This window comes from Labrus bergylta, chromosome 14, assembly GCF_963930695.1.
Source record: "Labrus bergylta chromosome 14, fLabBer1.1, whole genome shotgun sequence".
NCBI lineage: Eukaryota > Metazoa > Chordata > Actinopteri > Labriformes > Labridae > Labrus > Labrus bergylta.
Window position 1 is genome coordinate 12,226,947 of NC_089208.1, and position 24,034 is coordinate 12,250,980.

The following is a 24,034-nucleotide window of genomic DNA, read 5'->3' on the forward strand; positions in this document are numbered from 1 at the left end:
GCTGAATGATTTCTTATTATTTCCTTTCTGCCTCTGCAGCACAGATTAAACCTTAACAAATAAGGTTGAGATCTTAATCGTTTTGACATATAAAGTCTGCTTCTGAGCTCAGGTTATAAGGGACAAATAAAATATTTTGTATCTTATTAACCACAATTTTACACTTGTGACTTCATGTTTATTATTATGGTTAATATCATTCATGCTGCCTGGATTTGAAAAATATGTTCTAATTATGTTACATTTTACTTTGTACATGGTTTCTTAATGCTACTAGTTATTTTTATTTTTTTTAAACTGCTGTCTGATAAAGACAGCAAAGGGATTTTAGGGCTACTAACTTATGGACATTTAACCATGAGTTTTGTGGCAAATGAGTTTGCTTCGCATCCTAAGCCTAAAAAATACTGCCCCAGATTTCAGCCAGTTCTGACAATCCACAAATTCTGAAAAATGTTGGCACAAGAAACAACGATTTGTGGGCCATTTTACCTATAAGCACAATATCTGAAAACTCTCTCTCTGATTTAATAAGGAGACAACTTGGGGATTTCATCAGGATGCCATGTGTTGATATTGTTCATTGGCTTCATATGGAAATGTGTGACAGAAGTGTCCCACAATACCCTAATCCACGCTTTACAAGTTCCTCAGTAGTTGTGTAAGACACATTGATATACCAGACTTTATTTCCTGGTTTGCCTCCTCCTTCTTTCACAGTATATTTAACTCAGGCGTTAATCATTCCCTCCCCTTTTGCAGATCTACCACTTCAGAGATGGGTGTTATCACCATGTGATAAAATACAAGAGCTGGAAAGCACATACACCGCAGGTCAGTGAACACGCTCAAAGGACAAGAGCACAGATTTGATCTAGAACAGAAAGTGAAACTTTTTTGCATTCACAATCATCTAAACTCTAGAGGACAAATGGCGCAGCAAGTATTTCTCAACCGAGAAAAATGGAGCTGTTCAATTTGCTTGGATCTTCTGAAGGATCCTGTAAGTATTCCCTGTGGGCACAGCTACTGCATGAGCTGTATTAACAGCAGCTGGGATGAGGAGAGGGAGATGGAAACATGCAGCTGCCCTCAGTGCAGGCAGAGATTCACACTGAGGCCTGTCCTGATGAAAAACACCATGTTAGCAGATTTAGTTGAGGAAATTAAGAAAGTAGAACCTCAAACTGCTTTACCTGATCCTGCTTATGCCAGACCTGAAGATGTGGCCTGTGATTACTGCACTGGAAAGAAGCTGAAAGCCTTCAAGTCCTGCCTGGTGTGTACGGCCTCTTACTGTGAGCAACACCTCCAGCCTCACTACAGGGTAGCTCTATTGAAGAAACACAAACTGGTTGAAGCAACTTTTAAGCTCCAGGAGAACAACTGCTCTCGCCATGACGAGGTGATGAAGATTTACTGCCGCACTGATCAGGAGTGCATCTGCTTTCTCTGCTCCATGGATGATCATAAAGGCCATGACATGGTGCCTGCTGCAGCAGAGAGAGCTGAGCGGCAGACAAAGCTTGGAGCGAATCGGCAAGAAATCCAACAAAGAGTCCAGGACAGAGAGAGAGACGTCAAGGTGCTTCAGCAGAGGGTGGAGGCGTTCAATGTCTCTGCTGATGAAGCTGTGAGAGACAGTGAGAAAACCTTCACTGAGCTGATCCATCTCATTGAGAAAATACGCTCTGAAGTGACACAGCAGATCAGATCTAAGCATAAAACCCAAGTGAATCAAGCTCAAGAGCTTGAGCAAAAGCTGCAGCAGTCGATCAATGATCTACGGAGGACAGACATCGAGCTGGAGCGTATCTCACATGCAGAGGATCACATCCACTTCCTAAACAACCACCCCTCACTATCTCACCTGTACGAATCCAAAGACTCTCCGACCATTGATGTCTGTCCTCTCAGCTGTTTTGAGGATGTGGCAGCGGCTGTATCAGAGGTCAGAGATAAACTGCAGGCTGTTCTTAGTGAGGACTGGGCCAGGATCTTCTTGGCTGTGACTGAAGTGGCTATTTCACCTCTCTAAGCAGAGCCCAGAACCAGAGCAGAATTTTTGAGATACTCTCGTCAAATCACACTGGATCCAATCACACTGGGGGGGGGGGGGAGCAACATTAATGGCAGCAGGGCAGTTGTGTTCAGATCACTCACACAGATTTAGTTATTAAATGGTGGCAGGTCCTGAGCAAAGAGGGACTAACTGGACGGTGTTACTGGGAGGTGAAGTGGAGCGACTACATTTATATAGCAGTTGCATACAAAGATATCAGCAGAACAGGGACCAGAGAACAATGTGGTTTTGGTTTCAATGACAGATCTTGGGCTTTGGAATGTCAAAGTGGAGGACACAGATTCAGACATAATGGTGATGTCTCTCGCCCCCTAGGCCCTAAATCCTCAAGAATAGGAGTGTACCTGGATCAGGCAGGTACTCTGTCTTACTTCAGTGTCTCTGAAACCATGACTCTCCTCCACAGACTTCAGACCAACTTCACTAAGCCTCTTTATCCTGGATTTTGGTTCCCTCAAAATCCTGGAAGCACTGTTGAGTTTTGTGAACTCATTTACACAGTGACAGTATGCTTGGTAATCCTAGATTTTTGCTAGAGAGATTCAAATCTCTTTTTTAGTAGTGTCCGAGTTTCACACAAACGACTAGCATCCAAACATACGAATACAAAAAAGAAAATACATTCAGGGAAATTCAGGTTTAAACTCTGTTATTGAGAAACACATTTTTGAAGTTGTATTGTTTCCATAACAGCAATTTAATGAAATGGTCAAATTGTTTTTTATTTCATTTGGGATTCTTCTTTCTTGTTTGGTGAAAACTGATATGTGTGCTGTGTTTAAAGATCATTTTACATGTATACTTTGCATTGGAATATTATATATACAACATGTCTGGTTAAAAGTCTTGTTATGCATTTGGCTGAAAAAATGCAAGAATTATGCAAAAATGACTGACTTTAATTGTAAGACATCTTCATATAAAATGATTTGTTAAATTGTATATTTAATGTTTAGTTCTATACTGCTGTCTGTACTGCAAACCTTTGTGCTGTTGTAATATTGCAAAAATCCCATTTCTATCATGTACAAAAAAACTGCATGAAAAAAATGTGAAATTGGTAACTATACGGAGGCTAGTACACCATAACTTTTGAACTTGTGAAAACTGTTGATCTTCAAACGCCTTTACATGAAGTTCCTTTAAGGGAACACTTGAATAAGTCTGCCTATAACCTTGAAAACAACAGATAAACAAATTAATAAAAGTCATATTTTCAATTGTGACACCCATGGTCTAAGAAATTGCACTGATTGCTCTTTAACCTTCATTTAAAAAAAACAAAAACATGATATGATTTTGAATTTGAGATGTATCAGCTGTTTTTTCCACATACAAATATTACAGGACAATCTGTCATGGTCATGTGTGACTTTGAGTTTTATTACACAATTTTGAAACATTCCACAACAATCATGCAGGAATCAAATGGGAGTAATACAAAGCTTTACAGGCTTGGCCAGTCATACTTGAGGAATTACCAGGCTTCTTAAAAACACTCAAAATGTGAGGTCATATTTTTTTTTTTTTTGAATCATCATCTACAGACAGTAGACCTTGTGATGATTCAATGCTGGATATTTGAGAAAATAATAGTCTAAAGAATAAAAAAGAAAAAAGAAACTATGATATAATCTATCAACTCCTGTGCCTTCTGTCTCTCATGTTTGACTTGAAATATGGGAGAGAAAAAAAGGAAAAAGTTAATCCACCTTCTACACACACCAATAATCTCTGTGCCAGTTTTGATGCCCTCCTCACAGTCACAATCCAACAAGTCAGTGTGCTTCATCAAAACTCAGGAAAGAAAGAGAGTTTTGATCACCAAGTGTTATCCACGAGACATTTTGACTTTTTTTATGTAAGGGAAGCACAGGTGTAACTGTTAACATCGACAGTGTGACAATAGCCTTAAACTGAAGCAGCTTAATGGAGTACAGCCATGGTTTATTCATTATTTACACCTGTGTTAGTCCTACTGTGACATGTTCAAATGTCTTTTGTAATAAAAAAGTGCTCTCCTGCCTCCAATGCATACCAGCATGTTTGACCCCTCAGGCTTCACTTGAGTGGATCCTGAACAAACCCTTCAGGATGTGACACATGTAAGCTAACCCTCAACAACACATTTCAATCAAATATCAAAGATGGCTGTGTCAAAATGATATACAAAAAAGAGAACTATGGATATAAATATGAAATATAATGATGTAACTTTACATTATCGATGTATCATTTACAATGCATTCAAAGAAACTGACATTTCATCCCTTTAGATGTGACAGGTGAACGTTTTTTTTCCCCCTCATACAATCGTCTTTTATGGGATAGTGGTCTCCAAGTGCTTCTTTGTTGACATGTGAAACAGTAACTCTCACGGTATATGGTTATTTTGTGGGACGTAGCGTCACTTTTCAAATCAAACAGTGTATTAGTTAGAGGACGTCATATTCTTTGGTAAAGGAGGGTGACAACCATGTTTGTCTGTGACACTTCAGTGACCTCTGTCAACACCGCACACATCAACAACAAGAAGTGGCAGAAGGCCTTGCACACACAAGTATAAAAATACAGCCATAATAAAAAGTGATAGTATCAAAGTTTTCACAGTACAATACACACATCAAATTATTGCACCAAACTGAACTAATTTTATCATTTTTCAACGAGAGAGCAACTCAGTGAAGCTTCAGCGGCGTCTTTCCTCTCCGGGTTTGAAACGTCCTTTTACAAATAAAACTGCTAAATGAATACTCATAGAGGAAAGGTTTTAGATTCAGACTTTAAATAATAGAAACTTGACTATAAGTAATGGACACATAGTCATATAGCCAATCAGTTATGAAGGACTGAAATCCTGTCAGACTTGATGTAATCTACATTATTTACGCTGCTTTAACATCAACCATGCTGACAAACTGTTTGATCATTTCTGTCTCAGCCGGTTTGCACGGCATGCTTTCACATTTGAAAAAGAATCAGCGTCCTCAACAGTCAGATTCAAGTGCCAACATAATCCACAGCAACGTCAAAAGACACATTATCAGACTTAGTCATTTAATGAAGGAAACTAAAGTTGAAAGCTTGTTTAGGATACATTTGAGATGTTGAAACTAGAGAAATTAAATCCTAAATACAAAATTATCTCATTCTTACCACTAAGTATAATCTTTGCTAACAAATGGGACAATTTTTAAAGGATGTTTCTCTTCTGTTGGTCTGCGTTTTAACTCGTACATTTTCTGTTGAAGGAACAGCGCCACCTGTCTGCAGATTTCCCACCGATCATAACATGCAGGCTGGGAAGACTGTGAAAGCCAAATTGCCCTTTCTCCTTTCTCTTATGATTCAGCTTTGAAATATCATCAAAACATTGTAAGTAGCCTATCTTTTTTTAAGCCTATGAGCAGAATGAAAAATAAGACATTTGAGGCTTAAGTTGGGGAAACTGTTGGCACACAAACACCACATCAAAGAAATGCTTTCAGTACAAGGTGAACTGCCTCATCAGTTCCAGTCAGTGCATTCAGCAGCACATTCTTTACAAACAGGATATTTTTAACATCAATCTGCTCCTTTTCTTAATTCTCATTTTGTTAAGCAAAACATCTGCCCTTGTTTACACCACATGATGCTGGTTTGGGGTATAATAATGACACAGTATTACTCAGGGTAACAAAGCCTCCCTACAACTAAACAAAGTTATAGGTAAAGCAACAAGGTAAAGCAACTAGGTAAAGCAACGATTTAATCCACTCGATATGTTTACAGGCCTCATCAGGCAAGATTTTGTTGAAGGACTTTTGCCATATTTTGTTTGATTGAAAAACAATCACAAAATGACAGAAAACAAACCTTTCGAGAAGAAACTCTAAAACCAAAAGGAGAGAAATATCCTGAACTGAACTTAAATGGAACTGATTTAAGATCAGATTTTTTACAAGTAGAGTTCCTCAGCTTGTGTTGGGACAAGTGAGTTACTACCAGTAAATGTTTTATTTCACTTTTAGAAGTAGAAATAGTGTACGGAGGCTTTAGTCCTCAATGGAGCGGCCTTGGGTTTGAATCTAACCTCCACACTTTGCTGCCCGTTATATCCCCACTCTCTCCTCTCTGTTCAGCTGTCTAATAAAGGCAAAAAGTCCCAAAAAATAACTTCAAAAAAGAAGTAGAAATAGTGTGTTGCAACCTTATATGAAACCCAGGCCATTAAGAGCTGGAAAAAAAAAATCAAAGGACGTTTTAAAATGTGGATGAAAAACCTCAAATGTTTCTTTACTGGAGAGCAATCAGGCATCATGCAAATATAAAAACACTCTATCCGAATGTTTGAGAGCAAACAGGACGACCAGGTTCCACACTCTGGGGGGTTTGGTAGGTTTGAAAGAAGCAGGAGCTGGTATTGAGTTGCTGCTAATGTTAACGCAGTTTGTGTCGTTTTACACCTTTTGTAACAATAAAGACAAACAACAGTCCTTGATAACAGTGTTATTAGTCACAACATTCTGCATGTTGATTCAGTCACTTTGATGATCTGCATGCACACATAACTTGTCGACATTCTCAAGGTGACATTCACAAAGTGAGAGAGTTTAGTGATGAATCTTGATCAGAGTGGAAAAGGATGGATTAAAAGATTATTGTGATTTCAGTTTTCGGGGTGCTGTCAGCCTGGAGGATAATCTGTACATCTGTCTTCCAAGTGCCACTGAGCAAGGCACTAGACCCCCCACCTCCCCTACACACAGCTCCCTCTTGATTCTTTAAATGAAATGTTTAAATCAAGAGTCAAATTACCCTTTTTTTTCAAATGTGACACACAAAAAGGTGCTACATAATATACCATTTTGTTATTTAAATTTCCAGCAAATCTTCCTGTTTCATGGAGAGTGCTGCAGCGTGTCCCTCTTCCTCCTTCCTTCTTACTTTGGGAGTGTTTGTTTAAAGAACAAAAATGTTCAGAAACATAAGTTAATATGTATTTCAAGTAAAGTTGGTATTGGTTTGATGCAGATTTCACACAAGTGTTGCTAACTATCTTCTCATGTTGTCCTTTGTTTGCAGAATAAATCTGCTTAAAATGATTTTTTTTCCTACAGCGTTTAAATGCTACATAAAGCACAACAAAAATCAAATGTATGATGAAAACCACTACTACCATAAGAAAGATAAAAGCCCCTTGCTCAATAAACAACTGTCATTCTTTTTTTCTTGGTACACAGACACCGAAAAAGTGAAATTGAACCCTCAACTCACTTTAGATCTCTGGCTGCAGCACTGAAACCTAACAGTATTTTATCAGGTGGCAGGCACACAGATAACACCAACACGAATGATAGAAAATCTCCTCCTGTCTGTCTCGCAGCAGATTGGGAAAAATCACACAATCACCCCCAGCATCTGGCAGGAAACCTGTACACATGCGTCTCTTATTGGAGGACGAGTAGAAACAGAGTCAAACGTCTACTCATTGGCTGTCTTCTCTTTGCAGGAGGGTTCACAGAGGATCTCTTTGTGTGGTATCGGATAGGGAAAAGCTGCTCCGCTGCAGGTGCTACCATAAGCCAGTTTGTTGAGACGTGAGAGGCCCTTGATGCTGCCTGGAGGCCGACCTGGGCTGACCTTGTACCCCGCTGCTCTGGTTGTACCCAGCGGCCTTCCGGGGCTCGTCTTGAACCCGGCAGCTCTAGTTGTACCTAGGGGTCGCCCCGTGCTGGTTCTGTACCCGGCTAGCTTGGTGGTTCCCAAAGGCCTCCCGCGTCTGCCCGTCTTCCCGACAGCCTTGTTCTTCTTCTTTCCGTCATCCGGTGCTTGATCAGTGCTCTTAATGCCGGGTACTTTCCCAGGCGAGCGGGCGTCCACCCCGAGCATTTCCTGTCTCTGGCACACCATAGGCTTGTGGCCATGGGTGGACAAGGCCATGGGGGCCAGCGTCATCTGGAGCGCCGACGGAGGGGGAGGAGGGTAGAACTTGTTGGGCTGGGAGGTGCACAGTTCAAAGTGGGAGGCCGGATGGTGGCTGTCTTCTGCGAGGCATGACGGCCTGCTATTCATGCAGAAGTCACTGCTTGTCACCTGACGCATCATCTTCTGCTGGGGGTCAGAAATAAGTGTGAACTGTGTTATTGTCACACATGTGAAAAAGCACTAACATGTCTCTGATTAGCACAATGCTTGGTCACATAGAATGAAAGTGATGACAGAACCATTGTTGACTTAATCCTCTATTCAACAAGAAAAGTGAGAATATTTGAATATTTTAACCACTATAAAAATGAAACCTGACCTAATTACCTTTAAGAGCAATTTGCCATCGCAGTGCCACTTCTGGTAGATAATGGTTACAAAGGGAGCAACTACACTGGTTACAAAAAGGCTGTTCATATAGTAGCCTATGATAAAATGACTACTACTATATTTTACGAAACTTATTGCACTTTATATATTCCTTATCCATTTTTAATCTCAATAACAACTCTTGAGTCTGTGTGTTAATGTCTTACAAACACCAGCAGCTTTTTTTAAAACATGATTGGACGACAAACTATGCACTTGTTGTCTCAAACCTGAAATGAAACTAACTCAAAAGAAAACAACCATAGCTTGAATTTATGTTGTATCAATAATCCTAAAACAGACACGTTTTTAAAAGTAGCAGCTGCACCCTATTTAGATCTTTCAAACTCAACTGGTACAACAATCACATAGAAACATGTTTTCTTATTTCTCAATGGGTTTTCATCACACTCACTTTTTTTATAGATTGTGTCAGGAATCAATTATAATTGCAGTTACCTAGAAGGCTTATAGTTGTTTTTTCCCTGATATTGTGCTTTTGTGTATTTCTGGAGCCTGGGCGTCCACACCTACAGACTGGATCTGTTGGTTTGTTTAACCCGATACCTCACAGGAGTCAGATTAAACAGGGTCAATGGTAAATTACCCAGTTTTATCAGAAAACACTTTGAATAAACCGAACCTATGAAGACATATATTGCATACATGGAGGTTGGGTAACCTACAGGTCTTGGGTATAAGTCCTTGAACAAACCAATTTGAAGTGGTGCTGAAGTGCCTTTGAGCAAAATCCTGCAGCTGATGGTCTGCAGCTGCTGACCCAGACCCCTGACATAGGGCACTATGTTTCTCTGCAAGACTAGAATTCTATAAACAAGAAGCTAATAACAACTAATTACAAAATCTAAAGTGCCTTTCATTTGTATCAACAGCACTCATAACTAATGAGGCTGGATGTAAGGAGGTGTGTTCTTCACTATAACATACACCACACTGTCAGTAGTAACACTCATTCACAAAATGTATTCGACATCTTTGCGTAAAGACAACAAACCCCCCCTCAGTGTCACTTTGTTCATCATGTTCAACACAAACATCTGTATGAAGCAGCGGTTTAGTAGAAAGAGGTTTAAATTGTTGTTGAAAGCGGAAAACTACGCAAATAACCAATTAGACTGCGCACATCTAGGCTGGCATAGTGCGTCTAAAAACATCCTCTTGCCGCCAACATGAGCACTAACATTACTGTACCTCGATTGTTTGCAGATCTCGGACTTGAAAGGGTTAAGGAGAAAAATGATCTTTCATCCCTCAAAGCGCGAGTCGATCCATTTTCCCCCAAAATAACTGCTCACCACGGGGTCATCTGCTCGCTAACGTAACCTCAGCACATACGGGCTGAATCGGTGTGAACGTCGCCGAGAGGTTTTTGTTTCGGCTGGACGTGTTTTTTTTTGTTTTTTTTATCTCCCAGCTCCAGAGGTTTGGATTAGAAACGCAGCCATTTTCCATTAAAAATTAATAAGACGGGAGGGCAGTCTGAGCATGCGCAGTGCACCAAACAGGCGATGTGAGGAAGAGGTTGTTCTACTTCACTGCTAAACCTCTGACATTAAAAAAACAAAAAAAAATCCGTATTTACTCCAAAAAAATAAAAAATAAATACAGAAAACTGTTGATTCATCCAAAAAGCGGGAATAAAGCTGCAAAACTGCTTTAAATCTAAACGTCACCGTACTGGAATTGAAACACAATTCGGTTTTAATGTTTATCAAACAGCACTTTCACCACTGATGAATAATATACAAACGAACACTGTTGAATTATTTAAACAGTCTGTCAGGGTACACAGCAGCTACATTATTTGAATATACAAACAGCTAAACAAATCAAGTCCGTTTCTTTAGCAACATGTTTTTATTGTGAGGAAAAGTAAAAACATATTTCAATCGAAGATCTCTTTATAATAAAGAATATTTTTGGTATGTTGCTCCTTCATGTTTACAGGAGGAAATCTGAACCAAAAAAAAAAAATAACATGAAAGAAAATGTCTAATATTTAAAAACATGTTACAGATAAATCAGCGCGTAATTGTGGTGGCTCAATGACACTGGAGGTCAAATGAACATCAAACATTTTGAAACTTAATATGTGAATAAAATTACAGGAAAGTCAAGCAAAGAACAGAATAAACTTAGGAAAAACAGAGAAACTTCACTTGTGTAATTGAAGGGAACATTATAAAAATATAGACTAAAATATCCTGAAACCAATTTGATGCCAGTGGAGAGACGACAGGAGACTGTTGAGCAATGGGCTTTCCAACAATGGAAACTTCCATTGGGCCTTGATTCCTCCTCTACAACACTTTGTACCGGCCTTTGCTCGTTGGTTGGTAGGAATTTTGCTGGGGGAGGGGGGAAAGGAGGGAGAAAAAAAACAATAAGCAACATCTTTCATTGATATTTTTTTTTTGCAAACTCATATTTCTGGCTGTAAAAACCTACTGCTACAAAACGACTGGATCAGGTTTGGTATTTTCCCTGATATGAGCTGGATTTCCAGTACTGCTTGGTGTATAAAGTCAAAGAAGATACTTACTAGTCTGATGAGTTCTTCCTTGATCAGCCGTGTAATCTCTGTTTTGGCTTTCTGCACAGCCAGTTCATTTGCACCTAAAGCATCAAGCACAAGTAAACAGGAAACGTTATATGAAGTCACACGAGTCAAAAGGTAGTCAATACTACTACTACTTTTTGACACATACTTTCAATAGCCAGGTAAATCTTGCGCTCCCCCTCTTTAGGCTCTTTGCCTGGAGGGAAATATGTTCCTCTGATGGTGATGGCAGCTTCAGAGTATTCACCAATCCTCTGCAGAGCTTCTTTAGACGTCACCTTCCACCTGGCCGTCTGGAGAAATCAGAATGAAAACCATTTTATAAGTTATTTTTTGAAGCACTGTCAGAGGGAGCCTGTCTCTTTGCCATCACCTGCTTCACTGTAGTTGTTGTTCATATAACATGACATCACGTTTTAAATTAGTAATGGACATTAAATGTTGAAAAGAAGTATTATTTAGTTTTTAATCCAGGAGTTGTAAAATAAGACTGATCCTGACCTGAGGGAAGTCATTGATCTCCAGCTCCTCTTCGTATCTCTTGACAGTCTCGGCTGGCTCGGCCCCCTGCCGCTCCTCCTCCAGCTTCTCCACAGGCGTGTAGTTCAGCTTGGCGTTGATTTTCTCCGCCAGCTGCTCTGCGATGGTCTTCGCTGACACAGAGGGTGTCATGATGGTGCCGCCTCGCAAGATGGCGTTGGTGGCTTGCTGCATCACATCCTGAACAAGATGAAAAAGATAGGTTTGACTGTAATTGGTCGATGAAGAGGAAACTGTTATTGCTTAAAAAAAAAAAAAACATCCAAAAATGACGACGTAATGCATAAAGAAAGCAAAAGCTACAATGCATGTCAGAGAAGAAGCTGATGAAAGCTGCAACAGGAGAGACATTTCCAGCTGGAGACATTAATTTATTAAAGACTCTTAATATTGATTTTTTTGTCTCCACAGAAGCACCTAACTCAGAATTTAGTCAGGTTTGAATGTTGAAACAGTAAAACAACCTAACTTGGTAAGTCTACAAAACCATGACAAGTGGAGATAATTTTGATGTTTTTTAAATTGTTTATTTACCCAGTATGTTACTTATTTAAAAGAGAAATCAGCTTCATTCAGTGTCTCCTAGTTGAATTCATGAGTTTGTATATTTTGAAGAATAGCAGACAGCCCACCCTGACACTTTAGAGGTAAAAAAAATAAAAATAAAAATCATGCACCTTAAAAACATGATGTGTTACGAAGGGCACGGTAGATTTTGCACATGCAAGTGAGTAAACATGATTTGCATGGATAGTAGTTCAAATAAATACCAGCCAGGCCCTTATCAAGAGCCTAAACGCTGATGCGGAAACTGAGTAAAGGTTCACTTTGTGAACAAATCTAATGTTCAGAGATGAAGGCATATCATCATCTTTTCTCTGGCATTCCACATGTTGCAGGGAACATGAACACATAACTTCATCTGTGTTTGGCCTACCTGAGCCTCGGCACCCAGGTTCTTCTGAGCATTGATCTTCAGTGCCAGCCTCTTGGCCATCTCCAGTTTCTGGATGTTTCCGGCAGATGTGGGTCCGAGACCCGGCAGCCCTCCAGGGACAGCTGATGTGGTTGCAGCTACTCCTGGAGCGCCGGCGGCTGCCCCGGGTGCAGACATATCCTTCACTCTCTTCTTGGAGTTGAACATGCTCTCGATTTGCTCCTCAATCTGAGTAAGAGGGGAAGAGATGAGACAGGTGTGAACAAAGACACTGGATTCATTAGTGTGATAATGTAGCTGTGGACTCCAGTACAGGGAAAGGCGACAACAAGTAAACCTTCCTAAATAACGTTTAGAAAATGTTGATTGATGTGTCAAATCCAACAAAATGTTTGCCATTTTAATGAACTTTTTAAAATTCATGGAATAAAGAAATCAATGTAATCGTTACTCACATCCAGAGCTCCATCCTCATCATCAGAGTCCTGCAGTCCTAGAGCAGCTTTCTGCAGCTTCTTTCTCTCATTAGCTAAGGCATGCTCCGTCTCGTCAAACTTGAAGCCTTTCCCAGAGAAGCCACTGCTGCTCTTAATGGTCTTTCCTTCCTGCCAGATGAAAGTGAGGGCCAGGAAGAGCAAGAGAAAAACAAAGGACAACCATACAAATTAATTTCCCATGGATCATTCCAAAAGCAGTGCAAGGATGTTGTTAATAAGGTTTATTGATAATAAAGGTCTACTAATTGAGACACAGCTAATTAAAAACATCTGTGATTATTTTAAGATAATGACTTAAGCATTTTAGGCAATCATCAACAACAAAATGGAAGTAATGAATGGATAATGAGTGAAAGATAAATGGGATCTATGACTATAAAAAGGTAGAGACATCTGACTTGGCCAACAAACTGGAAGGCAACTTTTAAGTCAGGTAACCGCTTCCCTTTCCAGCATTCCCGAAACATAAAATTCCGGGTAATGACATCCATGAAAATATCATGTTTGAATATCTGATGAGCACACGCTGTAAAACCTGATCTTACCGCTTTCTGCTGGTCTTTGAAGGAGGCCCAAAGCTGCTCCAGTTCAGGCGGGACAGGGGAGCCAGACAGCTCCAACGCTTTGATGATATCACCAGCGTAACGAACCTGATCCTCTGTGATGAAGGTGTAGGCGAAGCCCTGGAAGACACAACAGAGAGCATGTAAATATAGAAACTATAAGTGGGTTTTTATTTCAGAATCAAATGCTTTGATTTATCCATCCATCTTTAGAGTCCAAAAAGGTACTGCTGCCACTTCTCTGTCAGTGCTGGAATACGATGATGTGTTACACATGCACACCTTCTTCTGAGAGCTTACATGCTCTGAACACTATATCATGGAGCTTTGAAGTTTATCACCAATTTTATAGCCCTTGTCATTTTTTTTCACTTGTCATTATTTGTTGTAGGCATGTGTCTTCTTTGTCCATTTTAGTCTATTTTAGGGCTGCTTCTCTCATACCTTTTGACCTACATCACACAGAGGAACACAGGAAATTACAATCTTCGGTCCCAGGATCTTTTTTTTAAATTTTTTTTTTAAAGATTTATTTTGGGCTTTTCATGCCTTTAATGCAGAGAGAGGACAGTGGATAGAGTCGGAAACCAGGGAGAGAGAGCGGGGAATAACATGCGGAAAGGGGCCACGGGTGGAAGCGAATCCGGGCCTACCGCTCGAGACAAGAGTCTCAATACATGGGACGCGCGCCCTAACCATTGCGCCACCAGCGCGCCCCTGGTCCCAGGATCTTTTCTTACCGTCTGTTCCAAAGGTCAGAACTGAATTTGGGAAAAAAAGTCTTTAAGTTTCTGCTCCATTGACTTGGAACGACTTACAAAAAGAGCTGAAACTTTATGAGCTGGTCTTGTTAGATACTTTTAAGAGGACGTTAAATGACTTGGAGGCAGACAAACCTAGCTTTCGATGTTCTGATATATTCATTACTGTAGGAAATTGACAAATATTTGCGGTTTTAATATCTTGTTTTGTGTTAACTAATTATCTTGTAGTATGGTTGCATGCATGACTGCTTGTTGTTTGTCAGTAACTATGTTCACTGTGCTGCTGCCTGTCTTGTCCAAGACACTTTTGAAAAAGAGATTTGAAATCTCAGTGAGGTTTTCCTGGTTAAACAAAAGGTTGATTAATAAATATAAATCAACCATCTCAGTCAGCTCAGACACTAAACCACAACATCATTTCAGCTGTAGGTTGTTCACCTTGTTGCCTGCTCGGCCTGTGCGTCCCGCCCTATGCACGTAGTCCTCGTAGTGGTTGGGACAGTTGTAGTTGACAACCAGGATCAGCTGCTTGACATCCAGGCCTCTGGCTGCCACTGAGGTGGCCACCATCAGGCGACAAGCTCCATTCTTAAAGTCATTGATGATGCTGTCTCTGTCGTACTGATCGATTCCTGAGAAGACAGAAGGAAAGGCGAACACATCCAGGTTAAAGAGCAGTCACAGCTAACAGCTTTTTAAAGAGGTTAGGAGCTGAGGCAGGAATAAGAGCATGTGATACAGAATGATTTTAATACCTTTGAATCTTTAGTATTTTCACTGAAAACATTTACACTTGAGATGTTATAAAAGTACAAAGTGACCCTATTGGCTGTCAATAGACAAAAAAATGGCACTATAGATGAAACATTTCAATGTAAAATATTGATTTTAGGTTCCTTATATAGAAGGAAATTGTAAGAATACTCGCCAAAAGCACAAGTTACAAAATATCTGTTGCTCTTCACGACAGCATTACATTCTAGCTTTTTTCAGGTCAAACGAGCTCAAAAAAGCTAAATAAAGAGCCGACTCTGATTCTGCAGTTCACCATGCAGATATGAAGCGTCATCTACATTTTATCTGTGTAACCCATGTGAGCTCTTACCTCCGTGCAGTGACATGCATGGATATGAGGCTTTCATCAGGTCTTTGAGCAGTGCGTCTGCATGCTCCTGTTTGTCCACGAAGATGATGACAGAGCCCTTCTCCTGGTAGTGGCCCAGAATCTCCAGCAGCTTCAGGAACTTTTTGTCCTCGCCAATTACCAACTACAAAGACAAATGCAAAGGAAAAGGAGAGGAGGAAATAATTAGATATGAAAAGTCTAATTTGGACTAATGAATTTGAAAAAAGTCTTTTAGATGTTAAAGTAAAGTACGGGCAATTCTGAATTAAGAGTCTGTCAAGTTACACAGAAACCCTTTGAATGACTAAATTATATCAAGTTGATGTGTGAAAGATTTAATTTACCACGTGCTGTTCCACATCCGAGCAGACGACACTGCGGCCTCCCACCTGGACCTCAATAGGCTTTGCCAGGATCCTACGAGCCAGTGCCTCCATGGCTCTGGGGAAGGTGGCTGAAAACATGACCGTCTGACGATCTGGACGCACATTGTCCACAATACGCATCACCTGAGAGGAGGAACCATGTGTGAAAACCACAAGGTTAGTGACTTTTCTACTTGGCTGTTGTGTTTCTGCGTTACTTGGCCGCGGGAATAAACGGGTTTACGGTCACTTCTTCTCCAACTCGAATCTCTAAATATTAAATGATGTGCATGAAATGAGAGGTACACGTGTCGTATTATTTTCAATGACTGAATAAATTGCCCAGAGTGTATAAAAAGAAATCAACATAATGGTTGATTATCCCTGAAGAGACTGGGGTGACGTTGAGCTATGCTGTTACTCTTCTGAGAGGAAATGAGCAAGTACTGGTGTGTCTGTGTATGTGTTCATTTATAATTCACACCTCGGTCTGTCCTGTGGGTTTGTGGCTTCACACACTGAAATGAGATGCCTCAAAAGAAGTTTTGTTCACAAGCTAGGATTGCTTTAAGCAAAATGCGCAAAGTCTGAATATTGGTATTTACATACGGCCTCCAAATGACTAAAACCATCTCAGACTAAATGGAAACATTAACATGGTGAAAAAAATAGATTTCCACTAAAGGGGAGTCAATGTTAAGACATTTTGTTTCTATAAGTGATTCCATTTTTTGTGGTTTAACTTTTAAAAATATTATTCACTTTCATTTGTATCTATATCACTTCAGTAGAAAACAATCCAAGATATTTTAATTTAGGTAATATTAGAATGAGGGCTGTCAGCTTGTTAATCACAATTAATTAAGGTCTGAATGCATTATTTTATCTTTTTTTATTTTGTCCCTTCAGACACACCATGGATAAGCCTCAGCAGTGTCTCCCTGTAGTCAGTGATGGAAAAAAACCGACTCTTCTGCATCTTTGAATGTCTCATTTCACTTTAAAAACGTTTTAAAGACAGCTCAGCTCACGAGTCAAAGGTAATATCCACCTTATGACATCAAACATTTGACTTAATTACCACTCCCTTTGGTTGTTTTCATACAGAAAAAGGTTTCTTTTTCTGTGGTTAAGTTAATGTCGTAACCTTCAACCAGAAGGTCCTTACTTTATTTCAAAATAAAAGCAGGGTTGAATTCAACAGCAAGTAATGTACTCTCTGCTTAAGACAGAACAAAAAAGCCAAACAATATGTATTTCTAAATAAGAAGTAATGGAATTTTAAACATGTGATTAATTGCGATTAACTATTTACATTTTGTGTTTCATCACGATTTAAAAAAGGTGATTGTTTGACAGCCTTAACTAGATGACTTTCACTTCTACTCAAGTCAGTTTTTGGTATGGTATCTGTATGGCTTTCAGGTACTTCATCCACCACATATAGCAAAAAAAAAAGAATCAGAAACAGTGAAATTAGGTATCCAAAAGTACGTATGCCAAAGTGTGTATGCTTTCGTAAAAATCAGGGTGACACCTACCTGTGGCTCGAAGCCCATGTCAAACATCCTGTCTGCTTCATCCAACACCACATACGTAGCTCGGCGCAGGTTAGTGACTCGACCTTAACACCAAGGGAGAGGAGCATGAGAAGAAACGTCAAGAAAAGTCGCATCCTGCTTTCTTCAAAAATCATGAAATTAATCTACCAACCACAAAGAACTGTTTTACAACCAGTTTGTATTACTTGATAAAAACAAGGCTTCCTGACTTGTGCACAGTCTTCTGAGAACTACTTTCAACTGGCCAGGGTTTCATTTGAATTTATACTTTAAAATGTGTGTTTTTTTTTTTGTTATCTCAGCTCTTGCGTACCATCTCAGGGGCATGAGGGACCTGTAAAAGTCAGAAAAGAGCCTCAAGATAACATACAAGAGATGGAGGCCCATCAAGCATTATCTGACCAAGCGCCTTTTGACCTACAAGGGAAACATATTACAGATTACCGCGCATGTGTGGAAACAACAAAAACCCCTTCTTTAAAAAAAAAAAAAAAAACTGTTCATGAAATATTTGCAGAATGCAGAACAAAAAGGCTAGTCAAACATTACCCTGATAACATAAACAGATTTGAATTATTCTTCACTTTGTTATGCAAATGCTCAGAAGCTTACATGACACTACTGGGAGGTTTATTTTTCCAAGAGACAACACAAGCTTGAAATAAAAAAACAATCAGAAAAGAAAGAAGAAGCTTGATGTGTGAGAATAGCAGGAAAATAGCATGATGTGCCTCGGATACAAGATAAACCTGTGTGCCTTTTGTTTTTTTCTAAGCAGTTTACATTAATTCATGAGAGTATGTCTATTGTTACAACACTGGTAGAACCCTGCATGCAAGCTTGTTCACTTACTATAAGAAATGACAGATCCTGACAGACTCATGTTAAAATACATTCATCACATTTTGATCCTCTCCGGCTTAGAGTTTGAGGAACCACGGAGGCAGCACCAGGTCCACCTACCTGCACTTCTCCTGTTCTTCAGGAACGTGTCTTGTAGATTTGACTGATCCCAAAGGTGGTCAAATAATGTTGACAGTTTAGTAAGTGGCACTGGCTTGGTTCATTTTGTTCTTTATCATAATGTTACATTCATCCCATGCAAGGTCATCAACAAAAGGCCTACAGGGCATCAAGAAAGTACGTTTGAATGATTCTACTCTGAGAATAAAGAGAGGGAGAGGGTCAAGGTGTGAGAACTCACCGCTGTTGGCACCCAACATGTCGATCATTCTTCCAGGTGTGCACACAATGATCTCAGCTCCTCTCTTCAGCTCAGCAATCTGCCAGCCAACAACAACAGATAGTTAGTGCAACATTCAAAGGTCAAAATAATAACAGAACTGTGGAACGAACAGACTGATTTATTTTTCATTTGACTTTCCTTGTTAAAATCTGCAGTGATATTTAAGTGCAGTCCATTTACTAGATCTTTTAAGGTCAGTTTCTTAGATATCTAAACACAGGGGTAATTAAATATGTGATGAACTATTGTTACTTTCAGAAAATAAGGAAGAAGCAAAATAAGGACATGCACAAGGAACATGAAGTTGATATGATGAAGACAATTACAGCCCTGAGGAAAATTAAATACACAGCAAGAATGAGTGTGTGTGTTCACCTGTTCGCTGATACCTGTGCCTCCATAAACACAGACCACCCTGAGTCCCAGTGGTTTGGAGAACTTCTTACACTCCTTGGTGATCTGCAGAGCCAGCTCTCTGGTGGGAGTCATGATTACAGCTGTGGGAGAGGGAGGGACACGGGATGAGAAGAGAAAATGCGTTATCCTTGACTTTGTTGGGCACTCACATTTTCACAGTATTTCTCAAAGTATTGCTTAAAATATTTGCTGCTCAATTACTTAAAGAGTGGGTGATTAAAGAAATTAAAATTGTTGAAGAAATAGAACAGCAAGCTTTTTTTTTCTTTTTTTTTTTTACCCCACTTTATATTTTATAAATGTTTTATTTAGTCCTGGTTTGATCAACATTTGAGTCTTGACCCATTTCTTGAAACCTAGATTTTTTAAATATCTTTCAGTTGTATAGAAATGGGAAACATTTGGGTAGTCGCTAGAAGCCAAAGCAGGTATAAATCCTTACAGATGGGTCCCTCGGACTCCTCCAGGGGCCTCTGGTCCATGATGTGTCGGAACATGGGCAACAGGAAGGCTATGGTTTTCCCGCTGCCGGTCTTAGCGATGCCAATGAGGTCTCTGCCTGACATGACGGCAGGGATGGCCTGGGCCTGGATGGGCGTGGGCTTTTCATAGCCGTGCCTGGGTACATGTGATGCATTTGTTAATGTTCAGAAAGAGTCAAGTGTTATATACAATACAGATAATCATTCATACTGGCCTGATAATGTGAAAATGCTGTAGGTGTTTTCAAAGGGCGGCCCTTAAAGAATGGGAATGATTCTTACAAACCTGGTAAATACTTCTTACTAATATCTTTGCTAGTTTGTTTGAATAGCCCCCAAATGTTTCCTGGTCCACCACACCAGCAGTCAGACTCACCTCTTTAGAGCACTGAGGATCTTCATGGACACACCACACTGCACCCAGGTCTTGATGGGTTTAGGACAGCCCTTCCCTTTAACAATAATGCCTTCCAGTTCCAGTCTGTACGCATTCACATCTGTATTGATCCAAACCAGAGAAACAGGGAAATGTGAAATGGGTAGTAAAGATTTATATTAACCATTGTACTTAACTAACAAGACATCCATGTTTTTTTCCAGCAGTACATTTCCAGCTTGTGCTGAAAGAATTCAGTATTTGAACTGCTGGAACTGCTCTTTAATGTTTGTTGTGGTGTCATACAAGTCAAAATAAATAAATAAATCATTATAAAGACTGACAGTATTTTGTATGGATGTGTTTTATATATATATATATATATCAATGCAACACAGCTGTTACATGATGTGCAGCCTAACAATTCAAGTCATACCTGTTTGGAGGCAAGATTTTATTTATAACATTTTGAGATAATGAATAAAAACACTGGAATCCCATTTCCATGTGATTCGTTTACGTACCATCCTGAGTCATCCTGGCGAGCTCAGGGACCTCCACGTAGAAGTTTTTACGATATGACTCGTACTGGATCTTCCCGTGGTCGACAGGCTCCAGGATCTTCCTCTGTTTGGTCTGAAAGCCTGTCAGTGCTGTTTGCAGATCCACCTCCTCCTCCTCTGACGAGTACTGTCAAACACAATTGGATAGTTAGCAGCGTGTTCCCTCAAGAGAAACTTTATGAAGAAAAAAAAAAAAAGAAACTGGGAAACCATTTGATTAGTACAGAATTGTACTATCCTCTGAAGATGACAGAGGATATACGGGAAACATTTTTTAAATTCAAGCCATCAGAGCTGAAGAAATAAATGCATCACCTTCTTCAAAAACAAAACAACGATGATGGTTTAATAAAGGAAAAAGAACTCACTTCCATAGCATCCTGGTCATTCTCCATCAGCTCTCCCTTCTTTTTGTGGGTGTGAGGTCCTTTCTTGGTTTTAACAACGGTCACCACTTTGGTTACCATCATTGCTCCTTTCTGATGAAAATATCAAATTAAAGTTTAGATTTTTCAAAACTATAAAAAAACAACAACAAAGACGTTATTTTAACTCGTCCAAGACTCAAGGACAAACAGACTTTGACAACGGCAGAGGACAATAAACACAGTTTGTACAGCTAATGCGAGAGCTAACAGTGTGGATAAGAAATGACCTTCCATATGAAATGTAATGGGACTTTAGCAACCCTGCACTACAACACATTACAAATATATTTTTTGCATATTTTGCTGTACTTTTCCCTCCTGACAGGAGGAGGTCACTTTTACTTAGTTCCCAATCAATGATGCTAATACAACGTAAGCTACTTTAACAATTAGCAGAAGCTTTTGACCGCAGGAGGAGAAGCATGGTTTCAGAATAATGCTTCATAAGCCTAACATACCATGACATTATCAAACTACAGTGATGCAGTATTTTGTCCTCTCACACTTACCTTATCATTTCCTTTCACACCCCCCATGTTGAACTTCTTCACCTCCTGCTTCACCTCCTCCATGTAGGCGTCCAGAGGGTCGATGTCGTCATCCTCCTCGGCTAGCTGCTCCATGGGAGTCTCCTCCTTCTCTCCCTCATCTAACAGCTCCTCCTTCATATCCCTCTCCTTAATCTCACTCTTCCCCTCCCCATCTTCATCGTCGTCAGCATCCATTGGAGCTGAAGCATCCTCATCATCATCTGAAATGAAGAGTCAACTGTTAACACTGCACAGGACAATTGATGTACTAGTTGTGAAAACTATGAATCAATTCAAACTTGATTTGAATTGTATATCAAGCTTTAATAACAAACATTTGCTGGATATGGTTCATAATGCTAGATTTTGTTTTCCACGGTTGTTTAGGATATTTATACTAATTTTAAATTAACTGTCAATCAGTGCTTTCTCACCATCATCATCCTCCAGACTCCACTTCTTGCCCTGCTTCATCTCCTCAAGTTCTTTTTTAATCTCTCCAATGTTTTCGATTGCCTTCTTCCTCTGCTCTTCCCTCCATTTCTCCACACGCTCCTTCCTCTTCCTCATCTCCTCCTCCAGCTTGTTCTGGTCAAAGTCTTGCTGCTTGGACACAGAGACGAGATGATAAATATGTTCTCACCTTTACAGGTGTTGGAAGTTTTAGGAGTTGCAAGAACGTAATCAACAGAACTTACATCCTCAACCTTCTCATCCTCTTTCTCCTCTTTTATCTTTTTTTTGTCGGATAAAGGATCAACGCTGTCCTTCTCTTTGCTCCTTGACCTTTAGGGAAGAGTAGGAAAAGAAAACTCCTGTTAGGTTGGTTTAAGGTTAAAAAAAATAATGGTAAAGCTCCTTTGGAACAATGTGCTGCTAAGTAATCTTAAAGGTTGTACGTTCTGTTCAAAATATCCGTATTCGCGGACTTTGCTTAACATGTAATTTCTCTGCTGCTAAAAGAAATATGCACAGAAAAATAAACTGTAGTAAGTGTTACTAAATGACACTTGATGACTGCAGAGGTTTTGGTTATGATATTTTTTCTCATTAGCCTCACTTTTCATCTGGTCTCCTGCCCTTGCTGGGGGTGGCAGATCGGGACCTCCTGGCTCGACTCCTGCTGCCCGACCTCCTCCTCTCTCGGCTCCTGGACCTTCTTCTGTCTCTGCTTCTGGAGCGCCTGGACAGAAAAAGTATCAGGTGAGAGGAAGGCAACACCGACTCCTGTGACGGCCTCAAGGTTGGCCTCTCCCTGTTTGTCTCCCTTTGCTGGCTGTGTTCTCCTTGTTGCAGGTAGATGTGGGTGGAGTCAGGGAGGACTCTAACGCAACACACCTGAGCTGGCTGGTTTGGGAGTCTACAAAGCAGACCTGCTCAATCTACTCGCTCTCTTCTCTCCTGCATACTGCTGTTAACATTTGTTTGAGTGTGATACTCATTTATCCACAGACAGACCTCTTCACAGGTCTAACACTGTTTAGTTTAATAATTTAATTAAACTTCTTTGAATAATGTTGCCAACTATGTGTGGTCTCCCTCTTTTGTCACTGCTCTGTTAAGCCAGGTTGTGACACTCCTTTTGTTTAATGTTTGTTAGGTTCTTGATGTCAGGTGATCTCTACTAATGGATTTTAAGCATATGCAAACAACAAGTTATTCATTATTGTGAAAACACATTTAAAAAAAAATAATATTGTGATTCTTATGTGAAGTGAAACAGATTTGAAGTCAATGTCAGCCCACTTGAGTTCCCCCGACACACTCAAATTGAAAGCCTGGTGACTTCTGTATATTGTCAAAGCCACAACGAGCCTCATCATTTAGTTGTCTTCTTTCACTTTTCTAATACATTGTGGTCTTTCATGTCATCAACCCCTACACTTCAGTAAGTAAACAAGACATTCACACTCACCTGACTCGTTTCCTATCTCTGGACCGGGACCTGCGGCGTTCCCGGCTCCGGGAGCGCTCCCTCCTGTTTCGGTCCCGGTCGTCCTTCTTGGAGCGTTTTTCCGGGGAACGACTCTTCGATCGGCTACCTGATCGACCCCGAGATGTAGAGCGTTTCCTGTAGTGTCTGATGTGGGGGGGGAAGCATAATATTCACGTCAGATGAAAGTTAGCTGGATTGTTGTCAAAGGAAACCTACATATATAAATCTGCGATTCGCATTAAACAACTAAATCACGAGACCGTGTACCCAGCGTCACGCTATGTTTGCTGCTGTGCTCCACACTCATGTCGTAGCTAGCATGCTACTTCAAATTAGCCGGCTTAGCGTCCACGAGTTGATCATGATAACCGAGCATAACAAAACAAAAAAAAACACCGATATGTTTTTATCATTCTGAAATACCTTGACTCGCGTCCCATTGCTTTCCACGAGGTAAAGTCTTGTGAAGAGTTAAATGAGTTCGCAGATAGTAGCAGCTCTTGTTTGTGTCCTGAACCTGCAGCTGAGAAAACTGCGACAGTTCAGTTTACAAGCTCAGACGTGAAACAGCGCAGTGCGCCACCCCGCGGCGGGAGGTCGGAATTGCAACTTTTCAATATAATTTACCGAGGCCAATTTTTCACAAAAATAAAAAACAGAAAACACATTAGAAACCTCTGTGAAAGGTTACAAGAGTTGAGC

At 40.1% G+C, this 24,034-nt stretch overlaps 3 protein-coding genes across 4 annotated transcripts; 1 reads left to right on the plus strand and 2 right to left on the minus strand.

The window, feature by feature from the left end:
* Nucleotides 1-254: 254 nt before the first annotated feature.
* Nucleotides 255-3,448, plus strand: LOC109985283 (E3 ubiquitin/ISG15 ligase TRIM25). Its single transcript, XM_020635566.3, has one exon. The coding sequence runs from the start codon at nt 932-934 to the stop codon at nt 2,036-2,038; it is 1,107 nt and encodes a 368-aa protein (XP_020491222.2). The 5' UTR covers nt 255-931; the 3' UTR covers nt 2,039-3,448.
* Nucleotides 3,440-9,930, minus strand: c14h5orf24 (chromosome 14 C5orf24 homolog). 2 transcript variants are annotated; one of them, XM_020635568.3, is made up of 2 exons: nt 9,632-9,930; nt 3,440-8,176 (listed from the first exon to the last, which is right to left on the minus strand). In XM_020635568.3, the coding sequence occupies exon 2, from the start codon at nt 8,168-8,170 to the stop codon at nt 7,547-7,549; it is 624 nt and encodes a 207-aa protein (XP_020491224.1). In that variant the 5' UTR covers nt 8,171-8,176; nt 9,632-9,930; the 3' UTR covers nt 3,440-7,546. The 2 variants fall into 2 exon arrangements, with proteins under 2 accessions (XP_020491224.1, XP_020491223.1); XM_020635567.3 differs by having other exon boundaries at nt 3,440-8,173; nt 9,632-9,929.
* Nucleotides 9,931-10,274: 344 nt separating this feature from the next.
* On the minus strand, nt 10,275-23,905 carry ddx46 (DEAD (Asp-Glu-Ala-Asp) box polypeptide 46). Its single transcript, XM_020635554.3, has 23 exons — nt 23,756-23,905; nt 23,312-23,476; nt 22,457-22,579; nt 22,095-22,182; nt 21,831-21,999; nt 21,376-21,617; nt 20,807-20,917; nt 20,400-20,565; nt 19,876-19,996; nt 19,460-19,635; nt 18,976-19,097; nt 18,559-18,637; nt 17,334-17,416; nt 15,772-15,936; nt 15,407-15,569; nt 14,740-14,933; nt 13,520-13,657; nt 12,933-13,082; nt 12,478-12,705; nt 11,502-11,720; nt 11,149-11,293; nt 10,983-11,056; nt 10,275-10,788 (listed from the first exon to the last, which is right to left on the minus strand). The coding sequence occupies exons 1-23, from the start codon at nt 23,770-23,772 to the stop codon at nt 10,741-10,743; spliced, it is 3,186 nt and encodes a 1,061-aa protein (XP_020491210.1). The 5' UTR covers nt 23,773-23,905; the 3' UTR covers nt 10,275-10,740.
* Between the last annotated feature and the right edge of the window lie 129 nt (nt 23,906-24,034).